We start from the raw sequence: 26,550 nt of genomic DNA, 5'->3' as shown, positions 1-26,550 counted from the left end.
CAAACAAATCAAAAGGAAATAAACTTCCATTGCAGTGAGAAGTCCTCAAGCGCCACGCCTGCGGGCTGTTCTCCAAACTGCAGCCTCCGGCCACGACAGCAACTCATTTCCATTTCCATGAGTCAGCACCACCAGGTCTGGGAGGACCTTGGAAGGACGCTCTGGCCGCACCAGGAGCCCCTCTAGGCGCCTCCCGCAGCGAGACTCTGTGGTCGTGGTTTGGGTGACTGCGCGGGAATGGGCGGTGGGCGGTGACGCGGCCGGGGCTGGGTCCTGGACGTGCCCAATCGAGGCGCGCTATCCGGGCGCGCGGCGGCCTCGCCTCTCTCAGCGGGGCGGGGCGGGGCCTCCACCTGGGCTGCGTCAATCGGCTCGCAGCGGGCTGTGAAAGACAGCGGCTGGAACCAATCAGCGGGCCGGCTCGGCTCGGCGGGAGCGCTCGCGCCGAGGCGTCGCGGCCGTTACTGGTGGCGCGCGCGGGTCTCACCGCGGGTGAGTTCTGGGGGCCGAACCCGCCCCTGCCCGGTGCCATCTTGTTTCTCCGGGGGCGGGGGGGCGTGCTGTGGTGCGACTGGGCGGAGGATACTTCGGAGCTGCTTGTGGGGTTACAATACTCATCCTTGCCCGACGCCCCGCCCCGAGCTGGGGTGCGGGCGCCGGGAGACGGGCCGGAGGGCGGCCTGAGATGGGAGCCTGGTCCCGCTGCTTCTCCCTAGGGGGCATCTTTCTCGTGCTGCTCTGAGGTCCCATCTCCCTCTGGTTCCTGGGTCGGCGGAGCCGGCCATGCGCCTCCAGGAGGCAGGGCTAGCTGCTCTTTGGCTCTGAGTGCCTGACACGTGGGGCGGCACCGGGTGCGCGCAGAGTCCCGGCGGGCGAAGATGACGGACCCTCGGGGGAGAGACACTGCTGGCGCCGTCCTCGGGGGTGCAGGCGGCAGTGGCCACAATGTGGTGAGGAGGGCGGAGCGCCGGCCCGGAGGGCAGCTGGGAAGGCGGCGCCGGCGGAAGGGAGGGGTAGGCGCCGGACCCGGAGGCGAGCAGAGGACCGTGGGACCGCGCAGGGACGGGGAGCCGCACGGGGATGGGGCGCCGCAGGACCGGGTTTAGATCATGTTGGCTCTCGCCAAGGAGTTTGAATTTTACTTTATCCTGTGGACATGGAAAGCCATTAAAGAATATTAAACCGAGGAGAGATTATCTGGATGATGTTAGGCAAGTTCCTTACCCACCTGTGTTCCAGCTTTTTTCCTTTTATAGGCAGGGTGGAAGGAGGGAGGAGGGTGAGAGAGAGAGACAAGGATTGATTGCCCCGCTGTGTCTCTCCACACACACACACACACACACAATTTGGGCCAGTATCAAAGCAGAAAACCTTTGGTCTGTGGGCCAGTGCTCTAACCACTGAACAAATTAGCCAGGGCTCTATCTTCTCTTTGTATTTTTTAAAATTGATTTGAGAAAGAAACATCAGCTTGTTCCACTTACTTATGCATTCATTGGTTGATTCTTGCTTGTGGCCTGGCCAGGGATCGAACTCAAAACCTTGGCATATCAGGATGATGCTCCAACCAATTGAGCCACCACCCCACCAGGGCTGCGTTGCATTTCTTTATCAAATAGGACATAATAAACGTCGCCAAAACCGGTTTGGCTCAGTGGAAGAGCGTCAGCCTGCGGACTGAAAGGTTCTGGGTTTGATTCCGGTCAGGGGCATGTACCTTGATTGTGGACACATCCCTAGTGGGGGGTGTGCAAGAGGCAGCTGATTGATGATTCTCTCTCATCGATGTTTCTAACTCTCCCTCTCTCTTCCTCTCTGTAAAAAAAACAATAAAATACAATACATTTTTTTAAATAACAATAATAATAAACGTCACAGGATTCTTTAGACGATTAAATGAGTTCGTTCAGGCTAGTCACCTGAGGTAGTCTGCTAGAGTGTGAAAAGCACGGGCATTGCAGCCAGACGCATTCGTAGTCCTGCCCTTCACACCACCTGCTGTGTTATCCTGAGCAAATGATTCAGTATTTTTAGCCTTGGTTTCCTAAAGGCCTGCCTCACATCACATGGTTACTGTGCCTGACACATAACAATGCCCAACATGTAGTTGATGCTTGGCAAAAGTTAACTTCCTGAAAATGGTGGTTTTCAAACTGAGTTGCAACCCAATAGTGGATATTGAAGTCAATTTAGTGGATTGCAAATCAGCATTAAAAAAAAAAAAAAAAGAAAACTATTACATATAAAAGCTGACCATTGTTTCTCAAAACACTTGTCTATATAAATGTGTGTATTTGTATATACACATATTCTCTCAGCATTGATTTTTTGACTTTACAATATTACATAAATGCTATACATAATATATTACATTAGATACTCAACCGTCTTATAAAATAGGCTTTGTGTTAGATAATTTTGCTCAAGTGTAGGCTAATGTAAGTGTTCCTAGCACATTTAAGGTAGGCTATGCTATGGTATATTAAATGCATTCTCATGATATTTTCCATTTATGATAGATTTGTCAGAATGTAACTACATTATAAGTTGAGGAACATTTACTTGGGGCCTTATGATATTTTGTTTTTATTCCGTGTCCTGGTCAAAAATATTTTTTTCAATGCTTTAGAAGGATAACAACAGAATGCTTGGCATAGAGAACCATCAAACTGAATAAATATCCAGGTTTACTCCTAGTTGTGAGTCTCCTCTCTGAGACTTGTGAACCAATGATAGAGATGATAATGTGTTTCCTTCCCAGGTCATGGAGGACACTCAGGCTGTTAACTGGGAGGTTGAAGAAGAGGAGGTGACAGAGAGACCCAGTGACTCCTTGAGGTGTAATTTGGAGCCCCTAGGGCGACTGCATATCTTCAGTAGTGCCCACGGACCAGAAAAAGGTCAGGAGATATTGATGCTGGAGTACTATTGTAGGCCTCTTATTTTTGTGGGGAGGTAGGTAGAGGATTGTAAGAAACTTATGTATATATTTTGTGCATCTTCACCTGAAAATATTTTTTCCATTGATTTTTTAATAATTTTTTTTAAATGTTTTTATTGCCGAAACCAGTTTGGCTCAGTGGATAGAGTAGGGGTGTCGAACTCAATCAGAGAAGGGGCCAAAATCTAAAATCCAGCCTAAATCGCGGGCCGAATGGTTTACTGAACAGTCATAAACTGACAATGTCATAAACTGACAGCGGAGTGCAGTGATGACAGCGCGGTGCGGGCCACATTGCAACGCCTGGCGGGCTGGATTTGGCCCGCGGGCCTTGTGTTTGACACATGTGGGATAGAGCATCGGCCTGCAGACTGAAAGGTCCCAGGTTTGATTCCTGTCAAGGGCATGGACCTTGGTTGTAGGCACATCCCCAGTGGGTGGCGTGCAGGAGGCAGCTGATCGATGTTTCTAACTCTCTATTTCTCTCCCTCTCTGTAAAGAATCAATAAAATATATAATTAAAAAAAATGTTTTTATTGACTTTAGAGGGAGGCAGAGGGAGAGAGAGAAATATCAATGACAAGAGAGGATCATCAAACAGCTGCCTCCTGCATGCCCCTTACCTGGGATCAAGCCCGAAACTCAGGCATGTGCTCCACTGGGAATGGAACCGTGACCTCCTGGTTCATAGGTTGATGCTCAACCACTGAACAATACCAGCCAGGCTCCATTGATTTTTAGAGAGAGAAGGAGGGGAGGAGAGAAGGAAAGAGCAACATTCATGTGAGAGAGACACATTGATATGAGAGAGATACATCAGTTGGTTGCCTCTGACATGTGCCCTGACATCGAACCTGCAACCCCGGTACATGCCCTTCATGGAACCAAACCCACAACCTTTTGTGCATAGGCCAGCACTCTTAAGCACTGAGATACACCAGCCAGGGCAAAACTTGTTTTCAAGATCTGAAAACTGTTTTACTGGGAATGGAGAAGAGGGGGCTGATTGATTTGTTTCAGGCAAGAGCTCTGGACTCAGGATGATTTTACCTACACTTAAAAATGCTTACCATGCTATATTTTATGTGTATTTTATCACAAATCCAGTATGGATGGGTGGAGTGTATTGCATATAATCTTCAATACTTAGATGTCCTAGGGCCTTTTATTTTTCTATTGTATGTGGGGACCTCGAATGAGTAGTCGGGTACTTAACCAGAAGTTTTCCCAATAGCAGTCCAGGAATGTGGCCTTGGAATCTACCTACCCCTCTCATTCTTAGATTTCCCACTCTACCTCGGGAAAAATGTGGTAGGCCGAATGCCTGATTGCTCTGTGGCCCTGCCCTTTCCATCCATCTCCAAGCAACACGCAGTGATTGAAATCTTGGCCTGGGACAAGGCACCTGTCCTCTGGGATTGTGGGAGTCTCAATGGTACGCAAATCCTGAGGCCTCCTAAGTTCCTGAGCCCTGGGGTGAGTCATCGTCTGAGGGACCAGGAGTTGGTTGTCTTTGCTGACTTGCCCTGCCAGTACCATCGCCTGGATGTCTCTGTGCCCTTTTTCTCCCGGGGCCCCCTAACTGTAGAGGAGACACCCAGGGTACAGAGAGGAACTCAACCCTGGGGGATCCTATTGGCTGAGGACTCAGAAGAGGAAGTAGGTAAGTGTATGTGTTGGGAGGGTGGGCAAGGAGACTGGGATGGTAAATGTGAAACTGTCACCTTCTTTCTGCTCTTGGCAGATCCTCTTTCTGAAAGGTATGTGGTGAATGAACCAAGGACCATGTCCTCCCTTTTGGCAACGGTCGTTCCAGAGAGGTGAGTGTTGAGGGCCAGACACCTGAGTCTTCAGAAAGAGAAGGAACCTGGGACTGAAGGATCCATCCGTAAGAGAGAATCATCATGGAAATGAGGGTTGGGGAGCTACACATACTCTTTCATTAACCAAGTTTACACTGAGCACCTTTGATGTTCCAAGTGGAGAACTAATTGCTGGAGATAGAAAAACAAATACTACCTTGTTTCTGCTCTCCAGGAGCTCACAGTTGAATCAGGTATCCCTTCCTAGGAAATGATTCTATAAACTCTTCTCTTCCCTGTATAGTGATGAAGAGGGACCTTCTGCCCCAGATGGCCCTGCACCACCTTATGCCTTCAACTTTGACAGCGACACAGATGAGGAAGAAAGGCAGCAAACAGCAACAGGGTGGGCCTCCTCAGCTGCCACAAGAGATGCTACTGCAGAGACAGAACAGCCTAAGGCAGTCAGAACAGAAATCCAGGTTGAAAAGAATCAGTCTTTGGGACAGGAGAGCAATAGTGACATCAGAGTCAAGAGAGATGCAAGCAATGGGGTGATTCTGGAGAGGGGCCAGCCTGTTGGGGAGGACAGTGAGACAGATGTGGATGATGAGATCAGGCCTCCAGGAAAGCCAGCTGAGGGTCATCTGGAAAGGGCCCAGCCTTCTGGCTTCATAGACAGTGATACTGACGTGGAAGAAGAGGGGATTCCCACAACCCCTGCTGTGTTGCCCCTGAAAAGAAGGCAGATCTTCCACGGAGTTAATGCAGAGAATTCTGGGGGGCCTGACCTGGCACATCTTCACGAGAGTCCGGCTGGCAATGAGACAGATGTGGAGGAGGCTGAGGCCCCACTCACAGTTCCTCTGGAGCGAAGCCAAGCCTCCATGGTGAGCCACAGCAACGTAGATGACGAGGAAGGAGTGTCAGCAGCACTCACTTTGGCATCTCTGGTGGAGAGCCGAGCCACTGGCTGGAACAGAGATAAAAATGTGGAAGAGGACAGAGCACAACCTCCGGCTTCTCTTGAGCAGAGCCAAACCTCTGCGGGGAGAGACAGTGGCACAGACATGGAGGTGGAGGGGTTCCCAGTGGAAAAGAGAGAATATGTCCCCAAGAGTCACACAGACAGAGCTCAGACAGAGAAGAGCCAATCTCCTTTTGGGGACAGTGACAAAGAAGTGGAAGAAGATAAGAGCTCACCTGGAGTCCTCCTGGAGAGAAGTCAGGCCTCTGCCACAGTAGGCATCAACACACAAGTGGAAGAGGAAGTGCCCCCAGGGCCAGCTGTCGCACTACCAGAGAAGCATGAGGTGCCTCTGGCACGCACAAATCCAACAAATGTGGAAGCAGAAGGGGGCCCAGCAAAGCTGCCTGCCGTGCTCCTAGAGGAAGCCCCGCCTCCTCCAGGTGGGTGCTGTGGAACAGATGCTGAGGAGGGTGCGTCCTGAGCAGCCTCCGGAGTAGCAGGTGTAAGGAAAGAGGATGCTGGGACAGAGTGGATGGTTCCTATCCTTTAGCAGGAGAGAGCTTTTGAGGCAGCAGCCCAGGGTGGGTCACGTTTGGCACAAGTGGGGCAGGACCATCTCCTTGTCTCAAGGGAGAACCTAACAGATCTCTTGGTAGACACAGGTACTGCAGGGGAACCTACCCAGGCACGGAGAAAGGAAGCCCCGACCCCCAGAGAAAGTGGGGGAGAACCACATGTGGACATGACCAAGACCTCTGGACACAGCCATGATGGTAAGTGCTGGCCTGCTCTCCGGGCTTGATGTTTGAAAGAAAACTTACAGGGAGATTTAATCCGTTCAAGCTGCTGTAACAAAATGCGAGAGTGGATGGCTTGTAACATGCCTCACAGTTCTAAAGGCCGGAAAGTCTAAGGTCAAGGCACCAGCAGATTTAGTGTGTGCTGCGGGCTTGCTTCCTTGTTCATAGGTGGCCCACTTTTCACCATGTCCTGAACTGGCAGAAGAGCACAAGGGTGCTCTTTGGGGTCTCTTATAAGGGCACTAATCTCATTCATGGGGGCTCCACCCTGAGGACCTAGTCACTTCCCAAGGCCCCTGCCTTCTAGTACTATCTCATGGGGATATTGAGACAAACTACTAGGGTGAGAGCTGCTTTCTCTACCTCCCCCCAAGCTGGGAAAGCAGACTCCACCCACATTAGAAATAAGAATGTGGGGTGGACTCTTCCCAAAAGTGGCCAAATGTGATCTCTGAAAATGGCTCACTGTTCAAAAAACCCCCACAAAATCATGTAAATCAAGAGGTTTGAATCTTGTGTTTACTTTAAGAACACTTGTGAAACTGCCCAGGCCATCAGGGCATACGTGTCTAAAAAGTCACCAAGTATCTGAGGATATCGCTTTGCAGAAGCAATAGGTGTCATTCCATTGTTACAATACCTACCTGGGCTGGTAGGTATGCCCAGGCCAAACAGTGGTGCTGGACACAGAGTCAGTGGCCAAAAAGAGTGCTGAACTTTTGTTACCCATGCTTAAAATGCAGAGAGCTTAGCTTAAGGGTTTAGATGTAGAGTCTCTGGTCACTGAGCACATCCAAGTGAACAAAGTCCCCAAGATGTGGCATAGAATTTGCAGAGCTCATGGCAGATTACCCCCCACATGAGCTTTCCCTGCCACCTGGAGGTGACTGTACTGAAAAGGACCAGATTGTTCCTAAACCTGAAAAGGAGATTGCACAGAAGAAAAAGATGTCCCAGAAGAAAGTGAAGAAACAAAAATGTAAGACCAGAGAGTAAATTCAGCAGAAAATAAGTACTAATGAAAGTTTTGGTGTTGTGTGTGTGTGTGTTAGTTAAAGAATGTGGATCATAGCCAGTTTGGCTCAGTAGCTAGAGTGTCAGCCTGTGGATTGAAGGGTCCTTGATTCGATTCCAATCAAGGGCATGTACTTAAGTTGCAGGCTAAATCTCCTGCCCTGGTTAGAGCTTATGTGGGAGGCAACTAATCAATGTGTCTCTCTCACTTCGATGTTTCTGTCTCTCCCTCTCCCTTCCACTCTCTCTAAAAATCAATGGAAAGCCGAAACCGGTTTGGCTCAGTGGATAGAGCATCGGCCTGCGGACTCAAAGGTCCCGGGTTCGATTCCGGTCAAGGCATGTACCTTGGTTGCGGGCACATCCCCGGTGGGGGGGGTGCAGGAGGCAGCTGATTGGTGTTTCTTTGTCATCGATGTTTCTGACTTTCTATGTCTCTCCCTTCCTCTCTGTAAAAAATTAATAAAATATATTTTTTTTAAATAAATAAAAATCAATAGAAAAATATCCTTGGATGAGGATTAACAAAAAAAGAAAGAAAAAAAAGTGGGGTGGGACATAGACGTTCAGTCTGTTGCGTAGGGATTTCAGTCTGTTGCGTAGAGAATTGTAGAGAAAAAGTAAGACATCATGGGTCAGATAGAATTTTTTATTCTGTATTTCTCCACCACCAGATTCTGAAGATCTAGACCAACAAGCAACCCAGTGCTTTGTGGAGAGGGAGAGTCAGAGCCTGGAAGGTGAGGGCATTTGTGTCATGGGGGGGCTGTACACAGCAGGAGCAGGGAGATTACACTGGTGGTCCATTAGGGTGTGCGGCCGGCACAGGCCGGGCAGGAGACTGAGAATGGCCTGGGGATATGCGGAGGATCTGTGCTTAGGACACCTTTTCCTGTGCAGTAGTCCCGAGCATGGAGGATGAGCCCACCCAGGCCTTCCTGTGTACTCCACCCCAAGAGCCTGGCCCTTCCCATTGCAGCTTCCAGGCCTCAGGTATAAGAAACTCACTTCCTCTGCCCCTAACTTTGCCTCCTGCTTTCTCCCTGTGCATGTTTCTTTCATATTTTACTATGTTGTTGATGTTTCTCCATCTTATTAGGGAAAAGGGCTCCTATTCAGTCAGACCTGTAGAGCAACTTGGCTAGCATAACTTTTACACTTGATCTTAGCAAAAGACCAAACTAGAAAACTAAAGCGTTCTGTAGCATAGTTTTTAAGAGGCTGCTGTGAGAGCTTGTACATGAAGGTATGGTCTCACTTTTTGAAACAAGCATTAAAGATTACAACTATCCTCCTTACTCGTAGCTTTTTTAAAATAGCCCATATAGATTGAATCTGACTCTGACTCTCTCTGACTACTTCCAGGTGCCCTGGATGAGCCTTGGGAAGTCTTGGCTACACAGCCATTCTGTCTAAGAGAATCTGAGGCCTCTGAGACCCAGCCCATCGCTTCCCACCTTGAGACCCATGGATCTTGCCCCTTTTCACCCAGGCCAACACCTCAAGACCAGCATCTGGAAAGTCCAGTTCGCGCAGAGCCATTGGGGATCCAAGGTGGAGGGATGCAGACTGCGGAGAAAGGCATGGATACACCAAGAGAAGCAGCAGGGAGGGTGACCCCGTAGAGAGGACCATTAGAGAGGGAAACTAAACTGCTACCAGAGGATGAAGAGAAGAAGAATTAACCAGGGTGATGAAGGACAGGGAACAAAAGGTGGTAGCTAGGCATTCAGAGACAGGAGTCCCCTAAAACTGTGGGAAGGGCAAGTATGGAAAGGGATAGGGAGAGCTTGAAGATAGAAATGGAGACACCCAAGGAACTACACAAGCTGGGAAAGCAGACTCTTACAAGAGAAGTATTTGAGAAGGAAGCTGAGAAACCAGCACCAGGGAAAGATTGTGAGCCAGGTAGGTTAGAAGTCAACATACCCAAAGTAATACTGGAAGGAGGCGCACAGAGGGAGCCAGGACCAGAAAGGGCAGGCCTCCAGTTCAACACTGGACCCTGAAGAAGGGGCAGGGGACCTTGTGGGCTAGCATTAGCCCTGATAGCGTCTAGGAGCCAGTCAGGTGGAGGACGGTAAGTCCCAGGAGGCAGAGAGGTAAGTGAAGGCTGAGGGTGTAAGACCCAGGTGTTAACAAAGCCTCATGATAACCCCTAAGTAACTGCCTGCTTGGACTCAGCCACATTGTCTGTACTTTCTGTCTAGGCCTCCTGAACTGCAAGATGTCACCTGCTGAGAAGGCTTCTAGGGTGAGAGCTGCTTTTTCTACCTCCGCTCACTGCCCCTTCCCGGCCTTGCTTCACCTGCTCTTCCCCGTCTTCTCCGTGGTCATTCCCACCACTCTTCAGTTGGCTTCTGGCCCTTAATGTTGGCACACATTGTTTTCCATCTCTCTGTTCCCAGCTGTTTCCCTCTACCTGACTCGGAAAGAACATCCCTTTCTTCATATCCCTTCCCTCTTTTCCCACCCACCCACCATCCATATATTGATAGCACCGTCCTGGCCTTATGGGGAGAGGTCTGGGGGAGAAGTCCCAGTTTAATGGGAGATAGTCAGAGACAGAAAGAGAAATGTCAGTGAGCATACTTTCACTGTAACGAGTATCGAGAACAGTGTCCAGTCCTGTCTCTCCTCCTCCTGCCTCTCCCTCCCTCACTTGCTCTATTTCTCCCCAGGGTGATCCAGGATCCCTAGATGTTTGTCTGCCTCCAGCAGTCCCTGAAGCCTCAGCCCCAGTCCAAAACCCCCTCATCCCTCATAGCCAAAAACATCTTGCTTCTCAGCCCCTCTTTGCTCCATCTCCACCTTCTTTAGAGTCCCCCATTCCCAGCTCCAGGCAAAATGGGAGTCAGGAAGCTCTGGAGAATCCCTTGTCCTCAAAGCTGGACCCTCTTCATGCAAAAGCCAAATGCAGGTCCCAGGGTTGTTCCAGGATGACACCCTCTCCAGCTTCTTCTATAGCCCCTGAGGTCTACCCTCTCAACTCCAGAGAGCACCCTGTCACTCCTGCACCCAAATCTCGGGCCACTCGGGGCAGGACACACAGGGCCTCTATCAAGACCCCTGAACCGACTATCCCCACAGCCCCTGACCTTGAACCTCCGGCCCCTGCAGAGCAGCCTGTCACCCCTGCACTCACACCTCGGGCCACTCGGGGCAGGACACACAGGGCCTCTGTCAAGACCCTTGAACCGACTGTCCCCACAGCCCCTGACCTTGAACCTCCAGCCCCTGCAGATCAACCTGTCCTCCCTGAGCCTACATCTCAGGCTACTCGGGGCAGGACACACAGGGCCTCTGTCAAGACCCCTGAACCGACTGTCCTCACAGCCCCTGACCTTGAACTTCCAGCCCCTACAGACCAGCCTGTCACCTTTGCACCCACACTTCGGGCCACTCGGGGCAGGACACACAGGGCCTCTGTCAAGACCCTTGAACCGACTGTCCCCACAGCCCCTGACCTTGAACCTCCAGCCCCTGCAGATCAACCTGTCCTCCCTGAGCCTACATCTCAGGCTACTCGGGGCAGGACACACAGGGCCTCTGTCAAGACCCCTGAACCGACTGTCCTCACAGCCCCTGACCTTGAACCTCCAGCCCCTACAGACCAACCTGTCACCTCCAGAGAGCAGCCTGTCACCCCTGCACCCACACCTCGGGCCACTCGGGGCAGGACACACAGGGCCTCTGTCAAGACCCCTGAACCGACTGTCCCCACAGCCCCTGACCTTGAACCTCCAGCCCCTACAGACCAACCTGTCACCGCCAGAGAGCAGCCTGTCACCCCTGCACCCACACCTCGGGCCACTCGGGGCAGGACACACAGGACCTCTGTCACCCCTGAACCGACTGTCCCCACAGCCCCTGATCTTGAACCTCCAGCCCCTGCAGATCAACCTGCCCTCCCTGAGCCCACATCTCAGGCCACTCGGGGCAGGACACACAGGGCCTCTGTCAAGACCCCTGAACCGACTGTCCCCACAGTCCCTGACCTTGAACCTCCAGCCCCTACAGACCAACCTGTCACCTCCAGAGAGCAGCCTGTCACCCCTGCACCCATACCTCGGGTCACTCGGGGCAGGACACACAGGGCCTCTGTCACCCCTGAACCGACTGTCCCCACAGCCCCTGACCTTGAACCTCCAGCCCCTACGGACCAGCCTGTCACCCCCAAGGCCATAGCTCAGGGTGGTCAGAGCAGGACACTGAGGTCTACAAGAAGTACTGTGCCAGTTCCTACCACTCCTGAATTCCAGTCTCCTTTCCCCACAGACCAGCCTATTCCCCCAGAGGCCATCCCTCAAGCCAATTGTAGCAGGAGGCCAAGGGTTGCTAGGCAGCCCCTCGCAGCTCCCATTGGCTGTGAACCCTGCTCTGCACCCCTTGAACCTAATGCCTGGTCCTCACGGAGCCAAAGGCGAGGAGCGATGAGAGCAACCAAGTCCCTTAAGACCATTCCTGAGCCTGCCCTTGCCCAGCTTCCTGGGGCACCCACTCATGCTCTCCAGGTTCAAAAGGTAGGGGCAACAGGTGGATATGAGTTCAGCCCAGAGTCCCAGCGTAAGGCCTTTCAAAACCACAAGAGGCCTTCAGATACCGTGGATTCACCCCCACTTCCAAAACGGCTGCGAAGAGAAGCCCCTCAGAAAACAGTGTTCCTCAAGGAAGAAGAGGAAGAGAAGCCAGGGCAGGAAGAGGTGAGAAGGCTGGGGCCTCGAGCTGGGAAGGGGCTAGGGGCTCATAAGTTTCCACCAGGATCCTTCTCATTCCCAGGATGTGGTGATGCCAGGACCAGGCAAGAGAAAGAAAGACCAGGCTGAGGAAGATCCCAAAGGAATGCCAGTCCGCAGCCTCCGACGGGCCAAACCTGACCAAGAGTCTTCAGCCCCCAAAGTAGGCGAGAAGAGGCCTGGGGCTTCGCGGGAGCAGATGTGGGGGCGGGAGGAGACGGGCCTTGGGAGACAGGCTCTGGTGCAAGGCTTGTGTGGCCAATTAGGCCCATGCCCTCCGCAGGTGCTCTTCACAGGAGTGGTGGATGCCCGTGGAGAGCAGGCAGTGCTGACCCTCGGAGGGAGTCTGGCCAGCTCAGTGGCAGAGGCATCCCACCTGGTGACTGATCGAATCTGCCGGACAGTCAAGTTCCTGTGTGCCCTAGGGCGGGGGATCCCTATCCTCTCCCTGGACTGGCTGTACCAGGTGAGAGAGGCCAGAGATGGGGGCAGACCAATAGAGAAAGTGGCGGGAGGAAGAGGGGTGCAGGAAGACCAGGGTGAATAAGCGGAAGCCTCTTCAGAAACGTTTTGTGAGCCCCTGTAACTGCTAGGCAGCAGAACTGGTGACGACAGGCCTGGCTTTGATTCTGACTGTGCCACCCTTAGTCCCGCAAGGCCGGTTGCTTCTTGTCCCCGGATGAATATGTGGTGACTGATCCCGAGCAGGAAAGGAATTTTGGCTTCAGCCTCCGTGATTCCCTAAGCCGGGCTCGTGCGCGAAGGCTGCTAGAGGTGAGGGACTGTCTTCCTCTGCATGCTCTAGCCCTCCCTCCAGAAGTTTCCCGCAGTGCATGGCCTCAGCGCAGCTCTCCACCGTCTCCACCATGTCCTTCCTCCTAGGGCTATGAGATTCATGTGACCCCCGGAGTCCAGCCACCACCACCTCAGATGGGAGAGATCATCCGCTGCTGTGGAGGCACTGTCCTACCCAGCATGCCCCGGTCCTACAAGGTATGGGGGGTGAGGGGTCTGCATCTGAGCAGTTGCAGATTGGAGCACTGTAGTGAGAGGGTTGGGGGAAGACCTATGGTACAGAAAGGAGCCCAGCCAGTGTGGCTCAGTGGTTGAGCATTGACCTATAAACCAGGAGGTCACGGTTCAATTCCCGGTCAGGGCATATTCCTGGGTTGCAGGCTCAGTCCCCAGTATGGCGCATACAGGAGGCAGCCAATTGATGATTCTCATCATTGATGTTTCTATTTTTCCCTCTCCCTTCCTCTCTGAAATCAATAATACTTTTTTTTTTAAAGAAGGAGGGATATAGGAATGGCAGAGGAGCTCTGCTGATACCAACTGGAATTTGTTTTTTTGGGTTTTTTGGGTTTTTTTTAATATATTTTATTGATTTTTTTTACAGAGAGGAAGAGAGAGGGATAGTTAGAAACATCGATGAGAGAGAATCATCGATCAGCTGCCTCTACTGGGGATGTGCCCGCAACCAAGGTACATGCCCTTGACTGGAATCGAACCTGGGACCCTTCAGTCCACAGGCCGACACTCTATCCACTGAGCCAAACCGGTTTCGGCTGGAATTTGTTTTAATTTGCACTTTATTTTTTAAATTATCTTTTTATTGATTTTTCTTTTTTAATTTTTTATAATTTCCTGGAGTAGTGCAATAGCTTATTTTTTTAGAACGAATCGTCAATTGGCTGCCTCCTGCATGCCCCACACTGGGAATTGAGCCAGCATGTGCCCTGACCAGGAATTGAATAGGTCAACGCTCAGGTCAATGATCAACCACTGAGCCACATCAGCCCAGCCTTTTTTTTTTTTTTTTTTTTTTTTTTTTTATTCCTCACTGGAGGCTATTTTTTCCATTGAGTGGAAGGAGGGAAGTGGGGAGAGAGAGAGAGAGAGAGAGAGAGAGAGAGAGAGAGAGAGAGAGAGAGAGAGAAACATTGATGACACATCAATTGGTTGCCTCCTGAATGAACCCCAACCAGGGCCAGGGATTGAACCACAACCAATGTACTTGCCCTTGACTGGGAATCAAACCTGAGACTCTTTGGTCCTCGGGCCGACGCTCTGCCTTTTATGCCATTGACTTTCTGCAGGAAGTAGGTCAGTTGTCCTTTAGAATGTTCCTCAGGCTGGGTTCTTCTGTTTGCTGCCTGGTTGTACCACTCACCTTAGTCTCTATCTTCTATAGCTCATGTAAACTATAATTCGTTTTAAAAGCTTGAATAAATTCAGCTGCCACATTTCTGGCAAGAGCACGTCACAGACAACGTAGTATACTTCATGTGGCATCGTGTCCCGAGCTCCTGTCTTGGTGATGCCTGGACTGCTGAGTGGTCCTAGCCCTACTTCAAGGCTCTTGTCCCTGACTCTCTGCCTCTGCTCTCTGTCCTCTCAGCCTCGCAGAGTCGTGATCACATGCTCCCAGGACGCCCCGCGATGCACCATACCATTTCGGGTTGGGCTGCCCGTCGTCTCACCTGAGTTCCTGCTGACAGGAGTGCTGAAACAGGAAGCCAACCCAGAGGCCTTTGTTCTCTCCACTTAGGAAATGTCCTGCCCCTGAAAATCCCACCCAGTACCCTCTTCCTTCCCAGACCAATAAACAGAAAATATTGGGAGAAAGAACTTAGGGCTTAGGAAGGATTGGGGTGTACTGATCTGATTTGTCTGGAAACAAGGGTGGGGTTGAAAGGCTTATGGGAAAACAAAGATAGGGAGATTGGGAGCCACAGATTTTCTTAAATGGCCGTTTAAATTTGCTCAGATAACCTAAGTGTCGCTCATCTTTAAGTGGTCTGATGCACTTGCTGTGCAGTATCCTGCCTCCCATTTGGAAGCCAACTCACTTTTTCTTTGTTATTGGAATTCTTCCTTATCCTCCAAAGCATAGTGGAAATAATGTCAATGCCAGAAACTTGAAGGGATGCTTGAAGTGAGTAAGCTTGAAGTTGGAGTTATGGAATGCTACGAAAATACTTACCTCTTTCCTGGCCCTATCTTGTTAGAAGATCCTTTAGCTTGGACTTTGAACAAGTCTCTGCACTTTTTCAGGCCTGCTTTTCCAGTATTTATCAAATTAGAGCTTAGGCTTAACTTTATGATAAATAAATAATCACTCTGTGCCTTATGGTGTAGTGCAGTTTTTTGTTTTTGTTTCTTATCCTCACCCAAGGATATGTGTTTCTATTGGTTTGAGAGAGAGAAAACATCTATGTGAGAGAGAAGCATCCCAACCTGGGCGGGGGGGGGGGGGGTGAACCCACACCTTTTGGTGTACAAGACAACACTCCAACCAACTGAGCCATCTGGCCAGGGTAGAGCAGTTGTTATTTTTTTAATATGGCAATCCTTAAATTTAAGTTTAAAAAGTTGAGTACAAGGATATTGGAACCTTTATACATTGCTGGCAGGAAAATAGAATGGTTCAGCCATTGTGGTAAACAGTTTGATGGTTTCTCAAAAAGTTAAACATATAATTGCCAAATGACCCGGCAATCTCACTTGTAGGTATATACCTGAATTAAAATAGATGTTCACAAATACTTGTACACAAATGTTCATATAAACTCTTTTGATAAGAGCCAAAAAATAAAAACAGATGTTCCAAATTGTGGCATACCCATACAATGGATTATTATTCAGCTATGAAAAAAATGAAATACTGCCGAAACCAGTTTGGCTCAGTGGATAGAGCATCGGCCTGCGGACTAAAAGGTCCCGGGTTCGATTCCAGTCAAGGGCATGTACCTTGATTTCGGGCACATCCCCAGTGGAGGGTGTGCAGGAGGCAGCTGGTCAATGTTTCTCATTGACGTTTCTAACTCAATTCCTCTCTGTGTAAAACCAATTAAATAAATAAATGAATGAAATACTGATTTATACCATAGTGCTTTGAGGATGAACCTTCAAAGCATGCTATGCAAAAGAAGCCCGACAAAAGGTCACATTGTCTGATTCCACTTAGAAAATACCCAGAATAGCCGGGACCAGTTTGGATCAATGGATAGAGCATCGGCTTGGGGACTGAAGGGTCCCGGGTTCGATTCCGGTCAAGAGCATGTACCTTGGTTGCGGGCATATCCCCAGTAGGGGGTGTGCAAGAGGCAACTGATTGATGGCTCTCATCAATGTTTCTGACTATCTCTCTCCCTCTCTGTACAAAATCAATAAAATATATTTTTTAAAAAAAGAAAATACCCAGAATAGATAAATCTATGGAGATAAATAGTAGATTGGTGGTATCTGGCCAGTGTGGCTTAGTGGTTGAGCATCAGCCTATGAACCAGTTCAATTCCTGGTCAGGGCACATGCCTAGGTTGCAGGCTTAATTCCCGGTGTGGAGTGTTCAGTAGGCAGCTGACCAATTACTCTCTTCATTGATGTTTCTTCTCTTCCTCTCTGAAATCAATAAAAATAATGTGTTTTTTAAAATAGAGTAGATTGGTGGTTGCAGGGGCTGAAGGGCGGGGAGATGGAGAGTGACTGCTCGTGGGCACCAGGCTTAAGTGGCGTGGTGAGCATGCTTGGGAATTAGTTGGGGTGCATGTTGTGAATGTACTAAATGCTGTTGGCTTGTTCTCTAAAATGGTTAATTTTGTGTGAATTTCACGTCAGTAAAAAAATTGATTAGTTTTGTGCAATTTTTTGCAGGTAAGTTATACCTAAGTTTGGAAAACTTTGGTATAGTAGAAATAGCATAAGCTTTGCTGAACACTGTGCTGGCTTTTACACAGACCCGATCTCTTACTGTGATATATTGAGCACAGCTGTAGTCGGAGTGGTACATGGAGGATCCAAATAAATGTTAGTCCCATTGCACAGCTCAAAGCCTCTGTGAAACTGTTCTCGGGTGCAGGGGAGTCCTCTCTATTGCCCCACTTAGCATTCCCACTTCATTAAGTGCCTCCGTTTAAAATTTAGAGGATCTTAAACTTCAGTGAATCCTACAACTTGTAGCACATTGTGTAATGTGTCTATCGGTCAAAGTGACAATTACAAAGACCTAGGCAGAGATTAGAGAAATCACAAAGAAGAATGCAGTGCCCAGCCGAAACCGATTTGGCTCAGTGGATAGAGCGTCAGCCTGAGGACTGAAAGGTCCCAGGTTCGATTCAGGTCAAGGGCATGTACCTTGGTTGCGGGCACATCCCCGGTGAGGGGGCGGGAGGAGGGTGCAGGAAGCAGTTGGTTGATGTTTCTCATCGATGTTTCTAACTGTCCTCCCTTCCTCTTTAAAAAATCAATAAAATATATTTTTTAAAAAGGGCCCTAGCCAGTTTGGCTCAGTGGATGGATCGTCGGCCTGCAGGCTGAAGGGTTCTGGGTTTGATTCTTGTCAAGGGCACATGCCCTGGTTGCAGGCTCAAATCCCCAGTAGAGGCCGTGCAGGAAGCAACCAATCAAGTATTCTGCCTCATATTTCTATTTCTTCCTCTCCCTCTGAAATCAATAAAAATATATTTAAATTTATATAAAAACAAAAGTGAATGTACAGTAAAAAATGGAAATTTACAGACACTAGAACTTAACGCTGAGAGCGACTGAGGACTGCATGTGGAGGATGGTGTTCTTGTTTGGAAGGGGAGCTCCGTCCATAAAAACATCAGGTGGCTATTCTGGGGTTCTTCCTCTTTCGTCTCTTTGCTCCACAGAAGGTGCCTCAGGCTCGCTGGGCCTCTATCTCACTAAGAACCTACCCAGAGGTTGCTTTTGCCTGCGGTTTAACACTTGCCGGAAGTGCCACACGGCACTGTCATTGAACAAATTTATTGCTCGGTTTGCTACCTCTTTGTCAGGGTGATATTTCTCAATGAAACTCTGCATCTCTCCCCATTTCCCAAGCATCCCCTTGATCGGTGAAGTGGGAATAGCCTCCCTTCCCTCCTCTGAAGAGCGCTCCTCAGCTGCCGGCTGTTGCTGCTCCCTCTGAAGGTCTTGGAGCTCCTCGGTGGTCAGCTCAGTGCCGCGGTCCTCCGCCAACTCCTCCACATCATCACCATCCACCTCCAAGCCCATGGACCTGCCCAGAGACACAATGTCCTCCACCACAGACCCGGGCTCTCCTCACAGGCTCTGTGGGCGACAGACTCGGGCCACAGCTTCTTCCAGGCCGCCCGCAGGGTCCCGGAACGCACTGCCCCGCACGCTTCGTCTACGAGCCTCAAACAAGTGAGGATGTGAAAATGTTCCTCCCAGAACTCGCCGAGGGTCAGAAGCGTTTCAGAGGTCACCTCCAAACACCTCTGAAACAGCGCCTTTGTGTAGAGTTTCTTAGTCAGCGGTGACCTGCTGGCCCCTGGGCTGGATGAGAGTGGTCTCCTCCTCAGTAACAGAGGGTAACTAGTAATTAATTGGGCCATTGGGAGGACGAAATGAGACTCCACCAGTGCCTGGCTGGAAGGAAGTCCTAAAGGAGGGAAGCCGGCATCACTCACTCCGCCGTCAGGGCCTCTGCACAGAGCCTGCCAGCGCAGGAGAGCCTCCCAGGTCCCATCTCCCTGAGTTCCCTTTGTGCACCCTCAGGTCACTCTCACCCCGCTGCCACCACACTGGAGCCCTTCTGCCATCTGTTGCCTAGAAGCCCTAGAGGCAGCAGGACCTGCTGGACAACTGAGTCAACATTTGCTCTGAGAGATGTCCGGAGCAGGGAGAGGCTGCCGTGAGAAGTGGAGCTGCTGAGGGCAGAGCTCACGGACGCCAGCACTCAGGACGCCGGGGCCTGGGAAGGCACTGGCCATGCAGCAGGATGTGCACAGGCCATCAGCGAGGACTCGGGGAGGGTTTGGTTGTGGTCCAGTTCTGCCTTGAGATGGAGTGGAGCCTGACAAATGGGAGGCTGGGTATGTTTGCTCCAGTGTCCATAAAGGCTACGCTGACCCAGGAGGACCTACATGGACAGGGCTCTGCTCCTGGGGGGACATTCCCGCCCAGGGAAACTTCCGGGTACCCTCCTGATGCCGAGTGTTTTGATGTAGAGACTGGGGCTCCAGCTGCAACCAAGACAGAGCTGCCTCCTGAGGGCTCTTGCAGTGCAGGGCTTTGGGTGACTCAGCCCACCTCCGCTTCCTTTCCTGCATGACGCTGACGAGGCTTCTGACCGTGTGTGGCTGTGGAGTCATCTGAGAGGACTGAGTCAAGGTCTGACTCACACAGGTTCCCTTCCCTCCCCGGCCCCTGTCCCTGGACACTGCCGGGTGAGATTGTGTCAGGACCAGTGTCCACAGCCTGTCACCTCTCAATACACGCCCATCTATGCTCCTGCCAGCTCACGGCAGGTTTTGGAAGAGCCAGGCCACACGGGGGGTGAGGAGAGAGGAGGAGCATCCTAGCCCTCCCAGGAAGAAACCACGGGCTGTTGTGGGGAGAAAGCCCAGTCACCACAACAGTGTCTTGGGAGGAGTCTTCTAGATCAGCGGTCGCCAACCAGTGGTCTGCGGACAGCTGGTGGTCGTAAGGTCCAAAAGGTTGGTGACCATTTGACTGTAAAGGTGTGCACTGTCCAGCAGGGAGCTGGAAAGACAGGTTCGGTGTGCAGTGGGCTGCAGAAGGGCCAGAGCAGCAAAATAAGGGGCACATCTATAGAGTCAACTTGTGACCACCTGTATATATAAAAGCCCAGCGGTCGTTAAGGCAAAACGACTAGAATGAACGGTGGTTATGATGCGCACTGACCACCAGGGGCAGACACTCAATGCAGGAGCTGCCCCTGCTGGTCAGTGCGCTCCCACAGCGGGAGCATGGCTCAGCCAGAAGCCAGGCTCATGGCTGGTGAGCACAGTGGCGGTGGCAGAGCTTCTCCCACCTCCCCGACAGCGCTAAGGAGTGGCAAGCCAAGCAGTAAAGAACAGCAATCCAGTGGTAAGGAGCAAGCCAATGGGCAGTAAGGAGGGAGCAGGTGTACAGTTAGGAGCAAGCAGGCAGGCAATAAGGAGGAGGGCAATTAAGAGCAAGAGGTCCCGGATTATAAGAGGGATGTCTGACTGCCAGTTTAGGCCTGATCCACAAGGGGTCCCAGATTATGAGAGGGTGAAGGTCAGGCTGAGGGACATCCCCCCCACATGCACGAATTTCATGCATCGGGCCTCAAGTTTTAAATATTCTGAGACACAGCCGAAACCAGTTTGGCTCAGTGGATAGAGTGTCGGCCTGTGAACTGAAAGGTCCCAGGTTCGATTTCAGTCAAGGTATGTACCTTGGTTGCGGGCACATCCCCAGTAGGGGGTGTGCAAGAGGCAGCTGATGGATGTTTCTCTCTCATCGATGTTTCTGACTCTCTCTCCCTCTCCCTTCCTCTCTGTAAAAAAAAATATATATATAGCCAAAACCGGTTTGGCTCAGCTGTAGAGCCTTGGTCTGCGGACTGAAAGGTCCCAGGTTCGATTCTGGTCGGGAGCATGTACCTTGGTGGCCGGCACATCCCCGATAGGGGGTGTGCAGGAGGCAGCTGGTTGATGTTTCTCTGTCATCGACATTTCTAGCTCTCTATCTCTCTCTCTTCCTCTCTGTAAAAAATCAATTATATATATATATATATATATATATATATATATATATATATATATATATATATTTTTTTTTTTAAATATATTCTGAGACACAGAGATGTAAATTTTAAATAAATATAAAGTTATTTGACTCCCCAGACCTTAACCAGTACCATCCCAGCCAGAGAACACCACCCTCACAACTCTAAAGATATAAAAGATAACCCTGACCGGTGTGTCTCAGTGGTTAAGCATCAACCTATGAACCAGAAGGTCAGGGTTCGATTCCAGTTAAGGGCACATGCCCAAGTTTGGGGATCAATCCCCAGTAGGGGAGTAAAGGAGGCAGCCAATCAATGATTCTCTCTCATCATTGATGTTTCTATCACTTCCTCCTTCTCCCATATTCTCTGAAATCGATAAAAATTAATTTTTTAAAAAAGAAAAAAAATGGAGCCGAAACCAGTTTGGCTCAGTGGTAGAGCGTCGGTCTGCAGACTGAAAGGTCCCAGGTTCGATTTCGGTCAAGGACATGTACATTGGTTGCAGGCACATCCCCGGTAAGGGGTGTGCAGGAGGCAGCTGGTCGATGTTTCTCTCTCATGGAGGTTTCTAGCTCTCTATCTCTCTCCCTTCCTTTCTGTAAAAAATAAATAAAAGATATTAAAAAAAAAAAAAGCAAAGTAGAGAGTTTAAAAAAAAAATGGGTATTGGATTTTTTTGAATGCTTTTTCTGTGTCTATTGATATGACCATGTAATTTTGTCTCAATTTGTTTATGTGATGTATCATGTTTATTGATTTATGAATATTGTACCAGCCTTGCATCCCTGGAATAAGTCTCACTTGTTCATGCTATATGATCTTTTTAATATATTGCTGGATATGATTTGCTAAGATTTTGTTGATAATTTTAGCATCTATGTTCATCAGGGCCTATAATTCTCTTTCTTTGTAATATCTTTACCTGGTAAATTAGGCTAATGCTGGCCTCATAAAAAGAGCTTGGAAGTGTTCCTCCCTCTTGGATGTTTTTGAAATAGTTTGAGGAGGACAGGAGTTAGTTCTTTTATAAAAAAAAAAAATGTTATTTTTTTTTAATGTATATTTTATTGCCATGACCGGTTTGGCTCAGTGGGTAGAGCGTCGGTCTGTGGACTGAGGGGTCCCAGGTTCGATTCCGGTGAAGGGCATGTACGTTGGTTGTGGGCACATCCCTAGTGGGAGGTGTGCAGGAGGCAGCTGATCGATGTTTCTCTCTCATCGATGTTTCTAACTCTCTGTCCCTCTCCCATTCTCTCTGTAAAAAATCAATAATATATATATATATTTTATTGATTTTTTACAGATAGGAAAGGAGAGGGATAGAGAGATAGAAACATCGATGAGAGAGAAACATTGACCAGCTGCCCCCTTTACACCCCCCACCGGGGATGTGCCCACAACCAAGGTACATGCCTTTGACCGGAATCGAACCCAGACCCTTCAGTCCACAGGCCAATGCTCTATCCACTGAGTCAAACTAGTCAGGACAAGTGTTAGTTCTTTTTTTCCCCATTTCAATAACTCTTTATTGTTCAGATTATTACAATTGTTCCTTTTTCCTCCCCATAGCTCCCATCTACCCAGTTCCCACCCAACCCCCCGCCACTGTCCTCATCCATAGGTGTATGATTTTTGTCCAGTCTCTTCCTGCACCTCCGACCCCTTTCCCCCCAAGAATTAATCAGTCCACTCCCTTTCTAAGCCCCTGATTCTATTATATTCACCAGTTTATTCTGTTCATCAGATTTTTTATTTATTGATTTTTAGATTCACTTGTTAATAGATATGTATTTGTTGATCATAATTTTTATCTGTACCTTTTTCTTCTTCTTCCTCTTCCTTTTTTTAAATATGTTTTTATTGATTTTTTACAGAGAGGAAGAGAGCGGGATAGAGAGTTAGAAACATTGATGAGAGAGAATCATCGATCAGCTACCTCTTGCACACCCCTATTGGGGATGTGTCCACAACCAAGGTACATACCCTTGACTGGAATTGAACCCGGGACCTTTCAGTCCACAGGCTGACACTCTATCCACTGAGGCAAACCAGTTTCAGCTCTTCCTCTTCTTAAAGAATACCTTTCAGCATTTCATATAATACTGGTTTGGCGGTGATGAACTCCTCTAGCTTTTTCTTATCTGTGAAGCTCTTTATCTGGCCTTCAGTTCTTGAATGATAGCTTTGCTGGGTAGACTAATCTTGGTTGTAGGCCCTTGTTACTCACAATTTTCAATATTTCTTGCCACTCCCTTCTGGCCTGCATAGTTTCTGTTGAGAAATCAGCTGACAATCATATGGGGGTGCTCCCTTGTAGGTAATTAACTGTTTTTCTCTTGCTGCTTTTAATATTCTCTCTTTGTCTTTTGCTCTTGTCATTTTAATTATGATGTGTCTTGGTGTGGTCCTCTTTGAATTCCTTTTGTTTGGGGTTCTCTGTGCTTCCTGGACTTGTAAATCTATTTCTTTCACCAAGTGGGGGAAGTTTTCTGTCATTATTTCTTCAAATAGGTTTTCAGTATCTTACTCTCTCTCTTCTTCAGGCACCCCCATAATTCAGATATTGGTACTCTTGAAGTTGTCCCAGAGCCTCCATACACTATCTTCATATTTTTTAATTCTTTTTTCTTTTTGCTTTCTGGTTGGGTGTTTTTTTACTTCTTTGTATTTAAAATCTTTGGCTTGATTCTTGCGATCCTTTAGTCTGCTGTTGGATCTCTGTATATTATTTTTATTTCAGTCAGTGTATGTTTAATTTCTAGTTGGTCTTTTTTCATATCCTCAAGGGTCTCACTAAATTTATTGGCCTTTTCTAGAAAATACTTGGAAAACCTTATAACTGTGCTTTTGAACTCTATATCCAGTTGTTTGCTTTCCTCCATTTCTTTCATTTGTGACCTATTTCTTTGTCTCCACATTTTGGCTGTTTTTCTGAGTTGATAGAGTGGCTTTTTGTGTGGGGTATCCTATAGGGCCCAGTGGCTCAGCCTCCCCAGTTACCTGAGATGGACACTCTTGGTGCAACCCTTTGTGGGCTGTGTGCAAAGTCTTATTGTAGTTAAGTCTTGATGTTGTTGGTATCACTGGGAGGAATTGACCTCCAGGCTAATTGGCAGTGAGGATAAGCTGTGTCTAAGATGTAAGAACTTCATTCTGGAGACACCCTTATGAGGCAAGACTTGCTTCAGTGGGGCTTTGGTGCTCACTGTGTCTGCCCCCTGAGTGTGTCCCTTAGGGATCTGAGGAGTTGTAATCTGGGTAGTCCTACTCTATCCCCTGGGTACACTGGCTGTTCGATCTCCAAGGAGATGCTAATTTAGCCTCTGCCTGATGCCTCCCAGCAGGAGCTACAGAGAGATGTGCAGATTCCTCTTCTTTGTTTGGGGTTTGGAGGTGCCCAGATGAGGCCCAGCTGTGAAGCAATGCAAGCTGCTGTGGGGCCTTGGGCCTTCTATTGGATGTTCTAGGTCTCTCTGACTCAGCTGCATTTGATAGGTAAGTTTAGATTTCAAAGAACCAGGCCATTCATAAGCAAAAGCCTCTGTGCTAAAAAAAAAAAAAAAAAAAAAAAAAAAAAAAAGCCTCTGTGCTCACCTTGGATGGGGCAGAGTCTGTTGTTGTTGTGCAAGGCAGCAGTTTAGGTGCTTATCTAGGCTGCCATCTTGGTTTTCCTATCTGTAGGATTTTTCTTGAAATCCATTTCCAGAATGGTTAACCTGTGATAGCATTTCAGAGGTAATGATCTATAAAAAAGCAAAGAGAGTCAACATCTGAGCTCAGCTAGATCTTGGACTCAGAATTGTGAGAAATAAATGTATTGCTTAAGTCACCCAGCATACTGTACTTTGTTATAGCGCCCCTGAGCAGAAAAAATGGCTTACAGGGTAATATACTTAATAGAAAGTAAACTGCAAAAAAATACCTTCATGGTAAACATAAAATGGACATTAGTGAGCGTCGGCCTGCAGACTGAAAGGTCCCAGGTTCGATTCTGGTCAAGGGCATGTACCTTGGTTGCGGGCACATCCCCAGTGGAGGGTGTGCAGGAGGCAGCTAAACAATGTTTCTCTCTCATCGATGTTTCTAACTCTCTATCTCTCTCCCTTCCTCTCTGTAAAAAACCAATAAAATATATTTTTAAAAAGAGGACATATCAAAAAGATATTACTAAGACTGATGTCAAATAGTTATTACCTGTTTTCTTCCAGGAGTTTTATGGTTTCATGTCTTACATTTATTTTTATTATTTTTTAAATATATTTTATTGATTTTGTACAGAGAGGAAGGGAGAGAGATAGAGAGCTAGAAACATCGATGAGAGAGAGTCATCGATCAGCTGCCTCTTGCACACCCCCTACTGGGGATATGCCCGCAACCAAGGTACATGTCCTTGACTGGAATCGAACCCAGGTCCCTTCAGTCCCCAAGCCGACGCTCTATCCATTGAGCCAAACCGGTCTCGGCTCATGTCTTACATTTAAATGTTCAATCCATTTGGAGTCTATTTTTGAATAAGGTGTAAGAAAAAATATGACCAAAAAATGGGCAGAGGACATGAAGAGACATTTCTCTAAAGGAGATATACAGATGGCCAATAGTCACACAGAAAGATGTTCAGCCCTGGCCGGTTCTGCTCAGTGGATAGAGCATTGGTCAATGAGTTGTTGTCCCGGGTTTGATTCCAGTTAAGGTCACATGCCTTGGTTGCAAGCTTGGTCCTGGCCCTGGTCCTGGTGCATGGAAGGCAACCAATCATCTCGCACATTGATATTTCTGTCTCTCTGTCTCTCCCCCTCCCATCCACTCTCTCTCTCAAATCAATGGAAAAAAACAAAATAAATAAATAAAAAATTAACAACAACAAACAAGAGATGTTCAGCCCTGATGTGTGTCAGTTGCTTGGAGCACCATCTGTGCACCAAGGTGTAGTGGGATCAATTCCCAGTCAGGGCACCTATATAGGTTGCAGGTTTGATCCCTAGCTGGGGTGTGTACGGAAGGCAACCAATTAATGTTTCTCTCTCTCTCTCCTCTCTCTCTCTCTCTTTTCCCTCCCCCCATCAAATTTATTTTTAATCCTCACCTGAGAGTACTTTTTCCATTGACTTTTAAGGAGAGTGGAAAAGAAGAGAGAGAAAGAGAAACACTGATGTGACAGAGACAAATGGATTGGTTGCCTCCCACATGCCCCTGACCAAGGCTCAGAGCCTGCAACCAAGGTACGTGCCCTTGACCAGAATCAAACCCGGGACTCTTCAGTCCACAGGCTGACACTCTATCCACTGAGCCAAACTGGCTAGAGCTCAAATCAATTTTTTAAAAAAAATTTAAGCCAAAACCGGTTTGGCTCAATGGATAGAGCATCGGCTTGGGGAATGAAAGGACCCAGGTTCGATTCCGGTCAAGGGCATGTACCTTGGTTGCGGGCACATCCCCAGTAGGGGGTGTGCAAGAAGCAGCTGGTCGATGACTCTCTCTCATCAATGTTTCTAACTCTCTATCTCGCTCCCTTCCTCTCTGTACAAAATCAATAAAATATATTTAAAAAAAGATTTAAAAAGGAAATATGTTCAACACCCACTAATAGTCAGGGAAATGCAAATCAAAATCGTGAGATACCATCTTACACTAATGAGAATGGTTATTATAAAAAAAAGTCAACAAAAGGGAGCTTAGGGAGAAACCAAGATGGCGGCATAGGTAAACACCTACCTGCAGCCTCACACAACAATTTCAAAAAATACAACTAAAATA

At 48.6% G+C, this 26,550-nt stretch overlaps 1 protein-coding gene across 6 annotated transcripts; it reads left to right on the top strand.

The window, feature by feature from the left end:
- The first annotated feature begins 359 nt into the window (after positions 1-359).
- Positions 360-16,144, top strand: MDC1 (mediator of DNA damage checkpoint 1). 6 transcript variants are annotated; one of them, XM_084890791.1, is made up of 16 exons: positions 360-492; positions 2,762-2,900; positions 4,224-4,604; positions 4,686-4,761; positions 5,048-6,153; positions 6,370-6,486; positions 8,202-8,267; positions 8,428-8,520; positions 8,893-9,108; positions 9,738-9,781; positions 10,209-12,230; positions 12,289-12,426; positions 12,547-12,729; positions 12,912-13,037; positions 13,146-13,256; positions 14,665-16,144. In XM_084890791.1, exons 2-16 carry the CDS (start codon positions 2,765-2,767, stop codon positions 14,812-14,814), a joined length of 4,965 nt encoding a protein of 1,654 aa, XP_084746917.1. In that variant the 5' UTR covers positions 360-492; positions 2,762-2,764; the 3' UTR covers positions 14,815-16,144. The 6 variants fall into 6 exon arrangements, with proteins under 6 accessions (XP_084746917.1, XP_084746914.1, XP_084746913.1 ...); XM_084890788.1 differs by lacking the exon at positions 360-492 and adding an exon at positions 535-950 and having other exon boundaries at positions 8,431-8,520; XM_084890787.1 differs by lacking the exon at positions 360-492 and adding an exon at positions 535-950.
- The last annotated feature ends 10,406 nt before the right edge of the window (positions 16,145-26,550 follow it).

The sequence above is a fragment of the Pipistrellus hanaki genome, assembly GCF_964339955.1.
Source record: "Pipistrellus hanaki genome assembly, chromosome: 7".
NCBI lineage: Eukaryota > Metazoa > Chordata > Mammalia > Chiroptera > Vespertilionidae > Pipistrellus > Pipistrellus hanaki.
Note: the sequence above shows the minus strand (reverse complement) of the source record. Positions and strands in the feature narration are given on the sequence as shown.